Below are 18,105 nucleotides of genomic sequence, written 5' to 3'. Positions count from 1 at the left end.
GCATTGGCAGGAAGATTCTTTACCACTGAGCCACCAGGGAAGCCTCTCATAGGTGTATAGTGGAATCTTTTTGTTTTAATTTACAGTTTTCTAACTGTAAATGATGTGTGATGTTCAACATCTTTTCATAGCTTACTTGCCATCCATGTATCTTATTTGGTGAGGTCTATGCTCAGGTCTTTTGCCTATTTTTTAATCAGACTGTTTTCATGTTGCTGAGTTTTAAGAGTTCTTTGTATATTTTGGATAATAATTATCAGATGTTATCATCTTTTGAAATATTTTTCCAAGTCTGTGGCTTGCCTTCCCATTCTCTTGATATTGTCACAGAAGTTTTTAATTTTAATGAAGTCCAGCTTATCAATTTTTTAATTGGAGGCTACTTTACATTATTATGGTGGGTTTTGCCATACATTGACATGAATCAGCCATGCATGTACATGTGTACCTCCCTATCCCAAAACCCCCTCCCACCTCCCTCCTCATCCCATCCCTCTGGGTCATCCCAGTGCACTGGCTTTGAGTGTCCTGTTTCATGCATGGAACTGGGACCGGTCATCTATTTCACATGTGGTAATATACATGTTTCAATTTATTGTATTCTCTCAAATCATCTCACCCTCGACTTCTCCCAGAGTCCAAAAGTCTGTTCTTTATATCTGTGTCTCTTTTGCTGTCTTGCACATAGGTTCATCATTACCATCTAAATTCCATATATATATATATATACACACATATATGCGTTAATATACTGTATTGGTGTTTTTCTTTCTGACTTACTTCACTGTGTATTATAGGCTCCAGTTTCAACCATCTCATTAGAACTGATTCAAATGTGTTCTTTTTAATAGCTGAGTAATATTCCATTGTGTATATGTACCACAGCTTTCTTATCCATTCATCTGCCTATGGACATTAGGTTGCTTCCATGTCTTAGCTATTGTAAACAGTTCTGCAGTGAACATTGGGGTACAGATGTTTCTTTCAATTCTGGTTTCCTCGGTGTGTGTGTCCAGCAGTGGGATTGCTGGGTCATATGGCAGTTCTATTTCCAGTTTTTTAAGGAATATCCATACTGTTCTCCATAGCGGCTGCACTAGTTTGCTTTTCCACCAATGGTGTAAAAGCATTTTACACACCCTCTCCACCATTTATTATTTGTAAACTTTTTGATGGCAACTTTTCGATTCTGACCTCTGTGAGATGGTACCTCATTGTGGTTTTGATTTGCATTTCTCTGATAATGAGCGATGCTGAGTATCTTTTCATGTGTTTGCTAGCCATCTATATGACTTCTTTGGAGAACTGTCTATTTAGGTGTTTGGCCCATTTTTTGATTGGATCGTTTGTTTTTCTGGTATTGGCTGCTTGTATATTTTGGAAATTAATTCTTTGTCAGTTATTTCATTTGCTATTATTTTCTCCCATTCTGAAGGCTGTCTTTTCACCTTTAGTTTCCTCTGTTGTACAAAACCTCTTAAGTGTAATTAGGTCCCATTTGTTTATTTTTGCTTTTATTTCCATTACTCTGGGAGGTGGGTCATAGAGGATCTGGCTGTGATTTATGTCAGTGAGTGCCATTCCTCTGCCATCTTGGGACCACTCCTAGAATTTTGTGGTTTTCTGTCATACATCAACAAGAATCAGCCATAGATTCACCCATGTCCCCTCTGTTCTGAACATCCCTCACAACTCCCTCCCCATTCCACCCTTCTGGATTGTCACAGAGCCCCTGTTTGAGTTTCCTGAGTCATTTAGCAAATCCCTATTGGCTATCTATTTCACATATGGTGTTGCACATTTCCATGTTACTTTCTCCATATATCTCACCCTCTCCCTTCTCCCATCCCCCTGTGTTCATAGATCTGTTCTCTATGTCTGTTTCTCCATTGTTGATCTGAAAATAAATTCATCATTACCATCTTTTTAGATTCCATATGCAAGCATAAGTATATGATATTTATATTTCTCTTTCTGACTTACTTCACTCTGTATAATAGGCTCTAGGTTCTCCACCTCATTGGGACTCAAATGCATTCCCTTTGACTGCTAAGTAGTATTCCATTGTATATACATATCACAGCTTCTTTATCCATTCATCTGTCAATGGACATCTAGGTTGCTTCCATGTTCTAACTATTGTAAATAGTGCTGCAGTGGAAATTGTGGTACATGTGTCTTTCAATTTTGGTTTTCTCCGGGTATATGCCTAGGAGTGGGATTGCTGGGTCATAAAAGACTCTGATGCTGGGAGGGATTGGGGGCAGGAGGAGAAGGGGACGAGAGGATGAGATGGCTGGATGGCATCACGGACTCGATGAACGTGTCTGAGTAAACTCCAGGAGATGGTGATGGACAGGGAGGCCTGGCATGCTACGATTCATAGGGTCGCAGAGTTGGACACGACTGAGCAGCTGAACTGAACTGAACTGATGGTGGTTTTTAAGGAACCTCCATACCATCTTCCACAGTGACTGTATCAGTTTACATTCCCACCAGCAATGCAAGAGGGTTCTGTTTTCTCCACATCCTCTCCAGCATTTATTGTTTGTACTTTTTGATAATGGCCATTCTCACTGATGTGAGATGGTATCTCATTATAGATTTGATTTGCATTTCTGTAATAATGAGTGATGTTAAGCATCTTTTCATGTGCTTTTTAGCCATCTGTATGTCTGGAGAAATGCCTTTTTAGGTCATTTCCCCACTTTTTGCTTGGGCTTTTTTCTGATATTGAGTTGTATGAGCTGCTTGTATATTTTGGAAATTGTGAGTTTCATTTGTTATTATTTTCTCCCACTCTGAGGGTTGTCTTTTCACTTTGTTTGTAGTTTCTTTTGCTGTGCAAAAGCTAAGTTCAAGTGTTCTGCCTATGCTTTCCTATAAGAGTTTTATAGTTTCTGGTCTTATATTCAGGTCTTTAATCCATTTTGAGTTTATGTCTGTGTATGGTGTTAGAAAGTGTTCTAACTTCATTCTTTTGCATGTAGCTGTCCAGTTTTCCCAACACCTCTTATCAAAGAGTCTATCTTTGCCCCATTGTATATTCTTGCCTCCTTTGTCAAAAACAGTACCCATAAGTGCATGGTTTTCTCTCTTGGTTCTCTATTTTGTTCCATTGGTCTTTATTCTATTTCTGACTTGCATATATTAAAGAATCCTTGCATCCCTGGAATAAACCCAACTTGATCATTGTGTATGATCTTTTTAATGTGTTGTTGAATTCTGTTTGCTAGAATTTTGTTGAGGATTTTTGCATCTATGTTCATCAGTGATATTGGCATGTAATTTTCTTTTTTGTGTTGTCTTTGCCTGGTTTTGGTATCAGGGTGATTGTGGCCTCATAGAATGAGTTTGGAAGTGTTCCTTTCTCTGCAACTTTTTGGAATAGTTTCAGAAAAATAGGCATTAGCTCCTTTCTAAATGTTTGATAGAATTCCTGTGAAGCCATCTTACCCTGGGCTTTTGTTTTTGGGGAGATTTTTGATCATAGTTTCAATTTTAGTGTTTGTAATTCTGTTGTTCATAATTTCTATTTCTTCCTGGTTCAGTCTTGGGAGATTGAACTTTTCTAAGAATCTATTTCCACTAGGTTGTCCATTTTATTAGCATATAGTTGCTCATAATATTCTCTTATGATCCTTTGTATTTCTGTGTTGTTTGTTGCAACTTCTTTTTCATTTCTAATTTTGCTGATTTGATCTTTCTCCTTTTCTGGATGAGTCTGGCTAGTGGTTTGTCAATTTTGTTTATCTTCTTCTCAAAGTTTTAGTTTTATTAATCTTTGCTATTGTTTTCTTTCATTTCCTTTTCATTATTTCTGCTCTTATCTTTATGATTTCTTTCCTCCTGCTGACTTTGGGGGTTTTTTGGTTCTTCTTTTTCCAGCTGATTTAGATATACAGTTAGGTTGTCTGTTCAGTGCTTTTCTTGCTTCTTGAGGTATGACTGTATTGCTATAAACTTCCCTCTTAGAGCCGCTTTCACTGAATCCCACAGGTTTTGGGTTGTTTTCATTTTCATTTGTTTCTAGGCATCTTTTGATTTCCTTTCTTATTCTTTAGTAACCTCTTTGTCATTTAGTAATGTACTATTTAATCTCCATGAGTTTCTGGGCTTTTTTGCAGTTTTTTTCCTGTAGTTGATATCTAGTCTCATAGCATTGTGGTCAGAGAAGATACTTGATATGATTTCAGTTTTCTTAAATATACTGAGGCTTGGTTTGTGGCCCAAGATGTGGTCTATCTTGAAAAGCGTTCCATGTGCACTTTAGAAGAAAATGTACTTTCTGCATTTGGATGGAAAGTTCTGAAGATATCAATTAGGTCCATTTGGTCTAATGTTTCATTCTAAGTTTCTGTTTCCTTACTGATTCTGTTTTGATAATCTGTCCATTGGTATAAATGGGGTGTTAAAGTCCCTTACTATTATTGTGTTTCTGTCAATTTCCCCTCTTATGCCTGTGAGTGTTTGCCTTATGTATTGAGGTGCTCCAATGTTGGGTGAATAAATATTTACAATCGTTACGTCATCTTCTTCGATTGACCCCTTAATCATTATGTAGTGTCCCTCTTGGTCTCTTATAATATTCTTTAAAGTCTGTTTTGTCTGAAATAACGATTGCCACTTTGGCTTTCTTTTAGTTTCCATTTGCAAGGAATATCTTCTTCCATCCTTTTCCTTTCAGTCTATATGTATCTCTAGGTCTGAAGCAGGTCTCTTGTAGCAGCATATATATGGGTCTTGTTTTTGAATTCGTTCAGTGATCCTTTATCTTTTGGTTGGTGCATTTAATCCATTTACATTTAAGGTAATTATTGATACACGTTTCTATTGGCATTTTCCTGATTGTTTTGGGTTTGCATTTGTAGGTCTTTCCTTTCTCTTGTGTTTACTGGCTATATAAGTCCCTTTAGTATTTGTTGCAAGGCTGGTTTGGTGGTGCTAAATTCTCTTAACTTCTGCTTGTCTGTAAAACTTTGATTTCTCCATCAATTCTGATTGAGATCTTTGCCAGGTATGGTAATCTTGGTTGTAGATTTTTCTCTTTCCCTCCAAGGGCAAAAACCAAATGGAAGAAAGAAACAACCCTCAAGTGTGGGAAAAGAAGACCTCAAGTGGAGTATGTTAGAAAAAAATATATCCAACTTTAAATATATCCTGCCATTCCCTTCTGGCCTGCAGAGTTTCTGCTGAAAGATTCACTGTTAACTGTATGGGCTTTCCCTTGTGTGTTTCTTGTTGCTTTTCCCTTGCTTCTTTTAATATTCCTTTTTGTGCTTAATCTCTGTTGGCTTGATGAATATGTGCCTTGATGTATTTCTCCTTGTGTTTATCCTATAAGGGACTCTGTGCTTCTTGGACTTGATTGACTATTTCCTTTCCCATGTAGAGGAAGTTTTCAACTATATTTTCTTCAAAAATTTTCTCAGTGACTTTGTTTTTCCTTTCTCTGGGATCCCTATAACTTGAATGTTGATGCATTTAATATTGTTCCAAAGGTCTCTGAGGCTAGCCTCAATTCTTTTCATTCTTTTTCCTTTGTTCTGCCCTTCAGGAGTTATTTGCACCATTCTATCCTCCAGCTCACTTATCCATTCCTCTGCCTCAGTTATTCTGCTATTGATTCCTTCTACAGTATTTTTTAATTTCAGTAATTGTGTTATTCATCTGTGTTTGCTTATTCTTTATTTCTTCTATGTCCTTGGTGATTCTATTAATTGTGTTAAACGTTTCTCTCATTTTCTCCATTGTATTTTCAAGTCTTTGAAGCATCTTTATTACCATTATTCTGAATTCTCTTTCAGGTAGAATGCTTATTTCATCTTCGTTTATTCGGTCTTGTGAGTTTCTACCTTTTTCTTTCATTTGTGCTGTATTTTTCTGTGTTTTCATCATTTTTTTCTAACATACTCCACTTGAGGTCTTCTTTTCCCACACTTTAGGGTTGTTTCTTTCTTCCATTTGGTTTTTGCCCTTGGAGGGAAAGATTGGTTGAGTGGTTTGTGCTGATTTCTTGTTAGGGGTGACTTGTGCCTATGTTCTAGTGGGAGGAGATCAAGCAGATGAAGGAGGTAATTACAGAAATAATGGGACATATACACACACTTCCATACATACAGTTATAACCAAAGTATTCTAAAGAAAAGATTACAGGAGACTGACTTGGTGAAGAAGGGAAACCAAAAGTGCTATCAACCAATTAAAAGCAGAGCTAGCAAATGCTCAATCTGGAAAACTGAGTATGAGCAGAGTGTCAACTGGGGAATACAGCAAAGAGAGCTTGACAATTTAACTTGACAGTCACTTCATGGCAGATAGATGGGGAAACAATGGAAACAGTGACAGACTTTATTTTGTTGGGCTCCATAATCACTGCAGAGAAAGCAATGGCACCCCACTCCAGTACTCTTGCCTGGAAAATCCTACGGACAGAGGAGCCTGGTAGGCTGCAGTCAATGGGGTTGCAGAGAGTTGGACATGACTGAGTGACTTCACTTTCACTTTTCACTTTTATGCACTGGAGAAGGAAATGGCAACCCATTCCAGTGTTCTTGCCTGAAGAATCCCAGGGACGGGGGAGCCTGGTGGGCTGCTGTCTATGGGGTCGCACAGAGTCGGACAGGACTGAAGCGACTTAGCAGCAGCAGCCACATCACTGCAGATGGTGACTGCAGCCATGAAATTAAAAGATGTTTGCTCTTGGAATAAAAGCTATGACGAACTAGACAGCATATTAAAAGGCAGAGATGTCACTTTGCCAACAAAGATCTGTACAGTCAAAGCTATGATTTTTCCAGTAGTCATGTATGGATGTGAGAGTTGGACTATAAAGAAAGCTGAGCACTAAAGAACTGATGCTTTTGAACTGTGGTGTTGGAGAAGACTCTTGAGAGTCCCTTGGACTGCAAGGAGATCCAACCAGTCCATCCTAAAGGAAATCAGTCCTGAATATTCATTGGAAGGACTGATGCTGAAGCTGAAGCGCTAACACTTTGGCCACCTGATGTGAAGAACTGACTCACTGGAAAAGACCCTGATGCTGGGAAAGACTGAAGGCAGGAGAAGAAGGGTACGACAGAGGATGAAATGGTTGGATGGCATCACCAACTCAGTGGACATGAATTTGAGCAACCTCAGGCAGTTTGCAAATGGACAGGGAAGCCTAGCGTGTTGCAGTCCTTGCGGGTGGCAAAGAGTCGGACATGACTGAACGACTGAATTGGGACTGATAGGATCAACATATATACACTACTATACATAAAATTGATAATCAACAAGGACCTACTATATAGTACAGGGAATTCTACTCAATATTCTGTAATATCGTAAAAGAGAAAAGAATCTAAAACAGAATAGAAACATGTACAAGTATAACTGAATCACTTTGCTGTATCTCTGAAATGAATACAATACTGTAAATCGACTATACTCCAATATAAAATAAAATTACAAAAAATACACAATAAAAATAAATTAAAAAACAAGGCACTCTGGATCCAAGCAGAAAATCAGAGTCTTTGGGAAAAACACATCATAGGTCAGTGGTCCCGGCAGAGCCATAATAATGACCATAAATGTTTTAAATTAAAATCTAATATACAGCAGGGCTTCCCGGGTGGCTTAGTGGGAAAGAATCCACCTACCAATGATGGGGACATGGTTTGATCCCTGATCTGGTAAGATCCCACAGGCCTTGGAGTAAACAACTAAACCTGTGTGCCACAACTATTGAGGCTGTGTTCTAGAGCCCGGGAACCACAACTACTGAGCCCAAGTGCAGCAACCACTGAAGGCCCGTGCACCCTAGAGCCTGTGCTCTGCAACAAGAGAGGCCACCGCAACAAGAAGTCCATGTACCACAACTAGAGAGTAGCCCCCACTCACCGCAATAGAGAAAAGCCCTCATAGCAATGAAGAGCTAGCATAGCCAATAAATATAACGATTTTTAAAAATCTAACACAGAGGAGGGAAAAGATAAGGTAAAAACAAGTCAACTTACGATAGGGATCACAGCATAAAGAATGTTTAATAATGGTTGAAATCAAATTAAATGACTGATTTTATTAAACCAAACAAACAAAAAAACAAGATCACCAGGTAGCTCATGCTACATTAAAGTTTTAGAATCACTGTTCCAAGTACTGATGTGCCCCAGGCATCTGTGTGTACTCTCTATCCAGGCCTACAGCTTTAAGTACTATATATTTTTTAATCTCCAAATCTCTCTCTGGCTCCAACCTCCTCTCCTAAATTCCAGATTCATATAACCAATAGCCTACATGACAACTCCATCTGGATGGAGTCTCAAATATTTCAAAGTTACTATTAAAACAAAAGCCTTTTCCCTTCTCACTACACAGTCCCACCAAAAAAGGACTGCTAAGTTTACTGAGTACATGTTACAGGTAATAACCTAAGTGCTTAACATAAATCAGCTGCTTTAATCCTCCGATCACCATCCACAAGATATAGTTACTAATGGCAACCCACTCCAGTATTCTTGCCTGGAGAATCCCAGGGACAGAGGAGCTTGGTAGGCTACAGCCCATGGGGTCAAAAATAGTCGGACACGACTGAGTGACTTCACTTCACTATTGTGCCCATTTTACAGAGGAGTAATTGAAAGAGACAAAGTATCTTACCCACAACTATACATCTCCTAAGTATCACACCAATGATTTGAAGCTAGGTAATTTGACTCCAGAGTATGTTCCTGTCATACCTCTCAGTTCCATTCAACCAAGAACTCAAATATAAAGTTATCATTTCACCATCTCCCACTTCTAATCCTGTGCATTCCACTTTCAAACATTATCTATAATTGATGGATTTCTCTCCATCTCCATGGTCACCCATTCTTTTCCAAGCCATCATTTTGCTCATGTGTTTGTTAGCCTCCTAACTGGTCTTCCTCCTTCCACTCTACCTGATCTTCTCTCATAGCAGAACAATTTTTACAGTAAGAATCTGTTGTTAGTGCCTTCTTTAAATACTTTCATGGGCTGCCATATGCGTGACCTGAGCCTGCCTTCTCCAGCCTTTGTCTGATATTAGCCTCAGGGAGTCTCATTCCTGAGACAAGCCAAGTATATGCCCCACCCCCAGGGCTTTTGCTCTTCTTGTTTCTGTGGAAGCCAAATCATCTTTTCTCCCAGCTCTCCCTCATCCTGCAGATCTCAGTACTCATGTCACCTCTTTTCAACCACCCTTTCTAAAGGAGTCACTATTATAGCTCCATTTCCTTCAGTGCACTTAACACATCTAAATCTGAAAATATAAACATATCACTAGTAGCTAAGCTGTAGAGAATGTACTGGTCTCAGTTTAGTTCAGTTGCTCAGTCATGTCCAACTCCTTGCGACCTCATGAATCGCAGCACACCAGGCCTCCCTGTCCATCACCAACTCCCGGAGTTCACTCAGACTCATGTCCATTGAGTCAGTGATGCCATCCAGCCATCTCATCCTCTGGCGTCCCCTTCTCCTCCTGCCCCCAATCTCTCCCAGCATCAGAGTCTTTTGCAATGAGTCAACTCTTCGCATGAGGTGGCCAAAGTATTGGAGTTTCACCTTTAGCATCATTGCTTCCAAAGAAATCCCAGGGCTGATCTCCTTGCAGTCCAAGGGACTCTCAAGAGTCTTCTCCAACACCACAGTTCAAAAGCATCAATTCTTCAGCACTCAGTCTTCTTCACAGTCCAACTCTCACATCCATACGTGACCACAGGAAAAACCATAGCTTTGACTAGATGGACCTTTGTTGGCAAAGTAATGTCTCTGCTTTCCAATATGCTATCTAGGTTGGTCATAACTTTTCTTCCAAGGAGTAAGCGTCTTTTAATTTCATGGCTGCAGTCACCATCTGCAGTGATTTTGGAGCCCTAAAAAATAAAGTCTGACCCTGTTTCCACTGTTTCTCCATCTATTTCCCATGAAGTGATGGGACCAGAGGCCATGATCTCAGTTTTCTGAAACGTTGAGCTTTAAGCCAACTTTTTCACTCTCCTCTTTCACTTTCATCAAGAGGCTTTTTAGTTCCTCTTCACTTTCTCCCATAAGGGCGGTGTCATCTGCATATCTGAAGTGATTGATATTTTTCCCGGCAATCTTGATTCCAGCTTGTGTTTCTTCCAGCCCAGCATTTCTCATCATGTACTCTGCATAGAAGTTAAATAAGCAGGGTGATAATATACAGCCTTGACATACTCCTTTTCTTATTTGGAACCAGTCTGTTGTCCCACGTCCAGTTCTAACTGTTGCTTCCTGACCTGCATATAGGTTTCTCAAGAGGCAGGTCAGGTGGTCTGTATTCCCATCTCTTTCAGAATTTTCCACAGTTTATTGTGATCCACACAGTCAAAGGCTTTGGCATAGTCAATAAAGCAGAAATAGATGTTTTTTCTGGAACTCTCTTGCTTTTTCAATGATCCAGTGGATGTTGGCAATTTGACCTCTGGTTCCTCTGCCTTTTCTAAAACCAGCTTGAATATCTGGAAGTTCACGGTTCACATATTGCTGAAGCCTGGCTTGGAGAATTTTGAGCATTACTTTACTGGCATGTGAGATCAGTGCAATTATATGGTAGTTTGAGCATTGTTTGGCATTGCTTTTCTTTGGGATTGGAATGAAAACTGACCTTTTCTAGTCCGTGGCCACTGCTGAGTTTTCCAAATTTGCCGGCATATTGAGTGCAGCACTTTCACAGCATCATCTTTCAGGATTTGAAGTAGCTCAGCTGGAAGTCCATCGCCTCCACTAGCTTTGTTCGTAGTGATGTTTTCTAAGGCTCACCTGACTTCACATTCCAGGATGTCTGGCTCTAGGTGAGTGATCACATCATCATTGTTATCTTGGTCATGAAGATCTTTTTTGTACAGTTCTTCTTGCCACCTCTTCTTAATATCTTCTGCTTCTATTAGGTCCAGACCATTTCTGTCCTTTATCGAGCCCATCTTTGCATGAAATGTTCCCTTGGTATCTCTAATTTTCTTGAAGAGATCTCTAGTACTGGTCTACCTAGGTTCAAATTCTGACTTTATGATCTTCCTGTGTTTCCTTCTCCTCATCTATTAAACATAAGTGCAATACAACTGCTGTGATGAGTTACAACAATCCCTAGCATATACTAAGTGCTATTTAAACATCTGATATAATGATTATATGTGACGGTAAGGACCCCCTTGATTGTCTCTATATTCCTGACACTTAGAACATCCAGTTTACAAAGTTTGTCAAATGACTATTGTTCCCTTTCATTGTTCCATTTATATTAGTGATAGACTCTATCATTTCCCAATGCTTTATTGATGTTTTTACTCGAGGATTACCAATTAATGGGGCTTCCCCGATAGCTCAGTTGGTAAAGAGTCTGCCTGCAAAGGAATATCCTCTGGAGAAGGGATAGGCTACTCATGTCAGTATTCTTGGGCTCAGCTGGTAAAGAATCTGCTTGCAATGCGGGAGACCTGGGTTCAGTCCCTAGGTTGGGAAGATCCCCTGGAGAAGGGAAAGGCTACCCACTCCAGTATGCTGGCCTGGAGAATCCCATGGACTGTATAGCTCGTGGGGTCGCAAAGAGTCAGACATGACTGAGTGACTTTCACCAATTAATGTCCGTTCACAGTCTATTTTACATGCATTTATTTAATTCTATTCACAGACAACTGTCAAACTACAAAAAGTACAAAAGCATAATCCATCTTCCAATATCAGGTCAGGGTCAAGTTGAAAGAGAGGAACTATACAGTAAATCACAAGAAGAGTTCAGGTGTCCTGAACAAAGCACACTGCCTGTCACATGATGTATTTAAAGCTGTAAATACTGCCACAGGAGAATCTCTTGTCTTTGCAGCGGCCACACAGTTCCTGCCGATGGGGCCTCCTTAGATTGATGTGTCTTTTCTTTTGAGGGCAGGAACAACGAGACTTTGAACAGGTCTTTAGAAAAGAAGCAACAGTTTGGGCACTAAATGATCAAATTTAGTCCGTCAGATAAAAATATTCCTCCCTACCACTCATACCTGCTATTTTTATCCTTTGAATGCCACGAGAAGTCTGAAACTAAGTTTTACAAAACCACTTACTGCCCAGAAAGTGTCATGCATTTTTTTTCCCAGATGAATGGCCAAAGATGACCTTTAAGAGAAGACTGCTGAGCCAATCCAGAAGATATAAGAGAGAAGTTATAAAAGTTAAAGTTGTGTAGAGTCTTTTCATTATGTAGGTTTTCACATTTGTAGCCATGCGGGAGTAAGGAGTAGTGAGTATTAAGTGATTGATTACCTGAACTGCAGTGATTCTCAACTGGTAGTATTTTACCTACTAGCAGACATTTCAGAATATCTGGAGTATTTTTGGTTAAGACTGGAGGGAAGGATGTTCTAGGCAGCAGCCCAACCTTTTTGGTACCAGGGACCAGTTTCTTAGACAATCTTTTCATGCACTGGGAACAGGAGGTCGGTTGGGGATGATTCAAGCACATTACATTTATTGTATACTTTATTTCTATTATTATTACATCAGCTCCACCTCATATCATCAGGCATGAGGTACTAGAGGTTGTGGACCCCTATTCTAGAGGAAGCTAAATGTTTTCCTTTCAGACATGGCTAATCTTTGCTGGAATTTGAAGTGTTTTTAACCATTATCCCATTCTATCTTCTGATATTAAAAAAAAAAAAATCACACCTCAAGAAGACTGGTATACTGCTCTGGTCCACCTTCCCAATCCTGTTAATCTTTTAAAATTTATAATCACTACTCTATTTTCTGCGTATGTCCATAGCCAAAAAGAATAAGTCAAGCTTTACCTTTTATATTGTGAAAACAAGCATTTTTGTTTTCCAAATGAGTCTCATATGGTTTATCAAATGTTGGATATCTTCCACCCTCTGGCTGATGAGTATGCATCCTTAAGAAAATTCTAACAGTAACATACTCACATAGTGTCTACTCTATGTGCTGCTCTAAGCACTTTATATAATTCCATTTAGTACCCACATCGCTTTTATAAGGACTAAAAAGCTCAATGAAAAAAATTGTAATTTAAAAAAATCAGGATTTACTCTAAAGGTAGGTTTCTGGTTTTGGTAATGATAGGTTAAGTAGTTCTGACTAAGTCTTCTGCTTAGGACAACTAGATAAGCTGAGCAAAGATACTAATTAAAATCAAGAACTACTTGAAGGCACTGGGGAATTACCAAAGTATCCTAGAGAAGGAAATCCAGAAAGAGAGATGAGCCTGACATTTGGGACTATTTTCTCTTTAAAGGCAATTCTGTAACAGGTAAATTTTTAAGACAACAGGAAGCTGAAAATGAGCTTCACAAGCTGATGAGGCTGAGGAATCTTAAATATGTCAAAATGGGAGAGCATGGTTAACAATTCAGGTTTCGTGCTGGGACCCTGAAAGGCTACACCCTAGAGTAAGAGTGAAAGCAAAATTCATCAGCCTTCACAGATGCTGAAAACTAACTTCAAAACAGCTCAATTATAACTGGAAAATAGTAATCAAAAATTGCTAGTATCTTCATCTGCCTAACATAAGCAAACAAGTCTTCTGTGAAAAGATACTATTCTGGCCTCAAATTATCACTACAATTTTTCACATACAATATATAATAGCCCTCAAAAGTAACCAAGTGTCTAAGGAGACAGAACAATAATTCCTTGAAAACCAAGGAATGTGAAGAGGATAGCAACAGAACCACAGAAGATTAAGCTACTGGGGTTTTCTGGTACAGATTTTAAGAAAATGATGCTTAATATGCTCAAAGAAATTAGGCTGGTATTTCCAGCTGAGAAATGGACACTTATAAAGACATAAAAATTCTAGTACTGAAAAATGAAGTAAGGGGAATCTATAACTAAATAGGTAGTTGTACCGGAAAAAGCAGAAGGAAAAACAAGAGAAATGCAAGATGGTATAGCAGATGATATCCAAACGGCGGTAAGGAGAGATAAAAGCATAGTAAACACAGAAAAAAGCATAAAAGATTTAAGGGATATGGTGACAGTTCTAATGTAAGTAATTAGAAGAAAAGAGAATGGAGGTAGAAGTAGTATCTTAAATTACAATGATGGATAATCTTCCAAACATGATAGAAGTCGCCAAGTTACAGACTTCAGAAATTGTAAGCAGGTAAATACAAAAAAAAAAAAAAAAACACAATTAGGCATAGAATTATAAAACTTCTAAAAATCAAAGCAGAGAGAAATATCTTAAAAGCAGACTTAAGGTGAAAAAAATGAGATATTTCTTCAAAGGAGCTGTAATGAGACCAACAGCCACTTGACAGAAACAATGAAGGGTCAGATCCTTAAGAGGCAGAAAGAAACTACTAGCAACCTAAAAACTTTACACTCAGCAAAAATAACTTTTAAAAAAGCTATCCAGACAAAACAAAATGTGTCACCTTCAGATATGCATTACAGGAAATACTAAAATGAGATATTCAGGTAAAAAGAAAGTGGTCCCAGATACAATAAGGATCTAAAAGCAGCAGAATAAATATGCAGTTAAAACTAATTAGACTACAAAATAATGTCTTTTGAAGTTTAAAAATAATATACAGCAATAACAGCAAAGAAGTTAGGATGAAGTGATAAGGGATAGGCGTGTTCTAAGGTCACTGCGTTGTCAAGGAGTGGTAAGATCACCATCTATATAAATTGCTTAAGCATGCTGTAAGATGAACCTTGAAGAAGAGTAAAAAATGAGTAACTGCCAAGATAAGGGAGAGTGATTTAAAAAAAAAACAAAACAAAACTCAAGTGAACACAATAAGTTAAAGGAGTATAATAGTAAGAAGATATATTTAAATCCAAAGTAATTATAGTAAATTCACTGAGAATGTCAGACTAGAAAAACTAAAGATAATAGTTTTAAAATATTAGACTAATTTTTTAAATTCTAAGTTGTATAAAAATATTTTTAAGTGAAAGATTTAGGTAAAAATTCTTGATTATGAAAATCAACGATGTAACACTTTTCTGGAAAGCTTAAAGAGCCATCTCCTGCAAACTGTTTAAGAGGTCATCAAATTCTGTGACCCCCTAGACTTTGGAGACACCATGGAATCTGATTACAGCTCTAATACTTAGTATCTGTTTAACTTTGAACAACTGACTTTCTTACTGAACTTTAGCTTTTTGTTCTGTATCATGGGAATAACCGAAGAAGGCAAAGGCACCCCACTCCAGTACTCTTGCCTGGAAAATCCCATGGACAGAGGAGCCTGGTAGGCTGCAGTCCATGGGGTCGCTAGGAGTCGGACACGACTGAGTGACTTCACCTTCACTTTTCACTTTCATGTATTGGAGAAGGAAACAGTAACCCACTCCAGTGTTCTTGCCTGGAGAATCCCAGGGATGGGGGAGCCTGGTGGGCTGCCATTTATGGGGTCACACAGAGTCAGACACGACTGAAGTGACTTAGCGATGGGAATAACACCTACTTCAAAGGTTAGGTTACAGGAGATAGTGAAAAACACTTGGCTCCAAGTTTGGCACATAGCTTAATATGGAGGAGAAAATGGCAGTCCACTCCAGTATTCTGGCCTAGGAAATCCCATGGACAGAGGAGACTGGTGGGCTACAGTCCATGGGGTTGCAAAGAGTCAGATATGACCACCACTACCAAGAGCTTGGTAAAGGTTACCTATTAAGTTACATGCGAACTATTCACAGTGTTCGAGGAAAAACACACATACCACATACATAAACAAACCACATAATGCAACTTAAATCTCCTCCTTCCCCCCAAAAGACTAGAATTTATGCTTTATTTTCTAAAATATTACAAAAATTCAAACATATAGTAAACTGAACACTCCTACACAAATATCCACATTTAGCAAATCCTAACATTTTGCCACAGAAGCTTCATGTTTAATAATGAAAACATTATGGACACAGTGGAAATACTCAGTTTGCTTACCTGGCACTGGATTGCTTCCACTCGATAAGGGTTAAAACTCTTTTGGCATTTGCAACAGAGTTGTTTGAAATAAACCTAAAGAGAAATTTGTCTTTTACACAGGGTTATGTGTACCCTAGGCTCCCAGCTCTTAAGTAATCCATTCCTTCTTGTAGCTTGCTTTTGCCCAATCTCTATGCTGAGGTCTTAAGCTCTTGTGGTGCTACCAGTCACTTTTTCTTATTTTTTGAATCTCATTTTCTTTACCTGTAAAATCGAGACAATGCCCCTTCCTTTTTCTATAGTTTTGACAACTACCCAATAATGTATATAAAGTACTACAGTAAAATTCTTCAGTAAGAAGCAGCTATTATAAGTTTATTCATTGTGCAGACGGAACACTTGACCTTCTTTTGTCCTGGTCTATTTGTCCGTTTCTAATTTTTTCAGTATTTCTCCATTTGAAATTCAAATTAGTTACAGTTACATACCAATCCACATGTTTCTAGGCTTTGTGCATTCTCACTTCAATTTATAAACCTTTAAAATTATACTTTGACAACAAGATGCCTTCCCTCTGACAGAGTTAATCATCCCACTCCTGTATTATTTTTGTACCACTTCCATGCCACCAGTGCCAATGCACAGATCACCAATCTCATCTCGTCTGCATCATTCTTATCAGAATCAATTTCTTCAGGATGTCTTGTTCTTTGTATTCTAAAATCGTGAGTGTTTGAATTAAACCCACTGTTTTTATTATAGCAAGAAAAGGAAAGTAATTTTAGTTTAGTTAAAATATCTATTTCACCTCCAGGATCTAGTAAATGGCTAGTGCAAAAGAAAAAAAAAAACTTTCATTCACATCTTAGCATACCTCCTTGGCCTCTTCCTCTATACTCCTTAAGTCAGAAAAGCAGCTATCTAAAATGCAACAGCATAGGGGCCTCAAACTCAAATGCTTGTAGAGGTTAATCAGAGAGACTAGGTGTAGGCTGTTGCAAAATGAAGGGCAAGTGCGGAGTGAAAGGAGACAGAAGCTGCTCAGTCCCCGTCTACTGCTCCTCACACGGAAGTGAGAGTGTTTAAAGACCAGAGTCTGACTGTTCAGGAAAACCTAAAAATGCAGAAAGTGAAATCTTTCCAAAACTTAATATGTTGACAACTAATTCAAATTAAGGCGTGGAGCCTAAATGAGTCAGTCTCTCAAGGTTAACCTTCACAATAAATCATTTCTCTCACTGCCCCACCTTGTGGACAAACAATGGAAATTGTCTAGAGCTAAAGCACAAATCTGTTACAATACACCGACTAAAAAATGATTATACAGGTAGGGGGAATCTGTTGTATAGCACAAGGAACTCAGTTCAGTGCTCTGTAGAGACCTAGATGGGCCGGACTGGGGGTGGGATAGCAGGAACATCTGGGAGGGAGAGGATATACGTATACATACATCTGATTAACTTGGTTGTACAGCAGACGCTAACAACACTGTAAGGCAACTATTAATATACCCCAATTAAAAAATTATAACAAATCCCAATGTATACAAGGTCAAGAGTTCATCTAAATAAGGTAAAATTTTGTCCAAGGCAACTACCAAACCAAATGTAACATCAGGATGTGGTTCAGGAGCTCAAGCTCTTGTGGACAGCCCAATTTTGTTCAGTCCGAACCTTTGCTTAGCACCTACTATGTCCTCGGTACTAAGGCTGCGTTATAGTCACATCCCATTAGGAGACACAGTCTTCCTGCATTTAACATCCATGCCAGCCCCATTCTTCTGCCGCGTATCACTCACTTTCACTTACCTTATTAGTTCCAGAAATGCACCACACATAAGCACTCTCCCATCTGGTCTTACAATCTTTACAGTGAAAATAGCCATATTTGGGTTCTAAAAACTGCAAATAAGGAGGAAAAATCCTTTACTATCTTGAGGGGTCAAAAGTGAAAGTGAGAAGTCACTCAGTCGTGTCCAACTCTTTGTGACCCCATGAGCTGTATACAGTCCATGGAATTCTCCAGGCCAGAATACTGGAGTGGGTAGCCTTTCCCTTTTCCGGGGGATCTTCCCAACGCAGGGATTGAACCCAGGTTTCACGCATTGCAGGCGGTTTCTTTACCAATTGAGCCACAAGGGAAGCCCTGAGGGATGAGGGGGGCAGGAGGATAAAAAGCCAGAT

At 38.9% G+C, this 18,105-nt stretch overlaps 1 protein-coding gene across 35 annotated transcripts in view; it reads right to left on the bottom strand.

The window, feature by feature from the left end:
• Nucleotides 1–18,105, bottom strand: part of ZAR1L (zygote arrest 1 like) — a 91,239-nt gene that overhangs the window by 69,616 nt on the left and 3,518 nt on the right. For 29 of the 35 annotated variants that reach the window (XR_009595243.1, XR_009595244.1, XR_006060961.2 and 26 more), the window contains exons 2-3: nt 17,731–17,823; nt 15,941–16,015 (exon numbers count right to left, since the gene is read on the bottom strand). The exons of 2 other annotated variants lie outside the window; for them this stretch is intronic. Coding sequence is in view for 6 of the 33 variants with exons in the window: in XM_027973019.3 (XP_027828820.1) it covers nt 15,941–16,015; nt 17,731–17,823 (168 nt within the window). In the remaining 27 variants the exon portion in view is untranslated. Of the gene's footprint in view, nt 1–1,345; nt 11,941–15,940; nt 16,016–17,730; nt 17,824–18,105 lie in introns of those variants that run through there. 4 more of the 35 variants (XM_027973020.3, XM_042254816.2, XM_060394460.1 and 1 more) reach the window with 4 other exon arrangements.

The sequence above is a fragment of the Ovis aries genome, chromosome 10 (assembly GCF_016772045.2).
Source record: "Ovis aries strain OAR_USU_Benz2616 breed Rambouillet chromosome 10, ARS-UI_Ramb_v3.0, whole genome shotgun sequence".
Lineage (NCBI taxonomy): Eukaryota > Metazoa > Chordata > Mammalia > Artiodactyla > Bovidae > Ovis > Ovis aries.
This window is presented reverse-complemented; position numbering and strand designations above follow the sequence as displayed.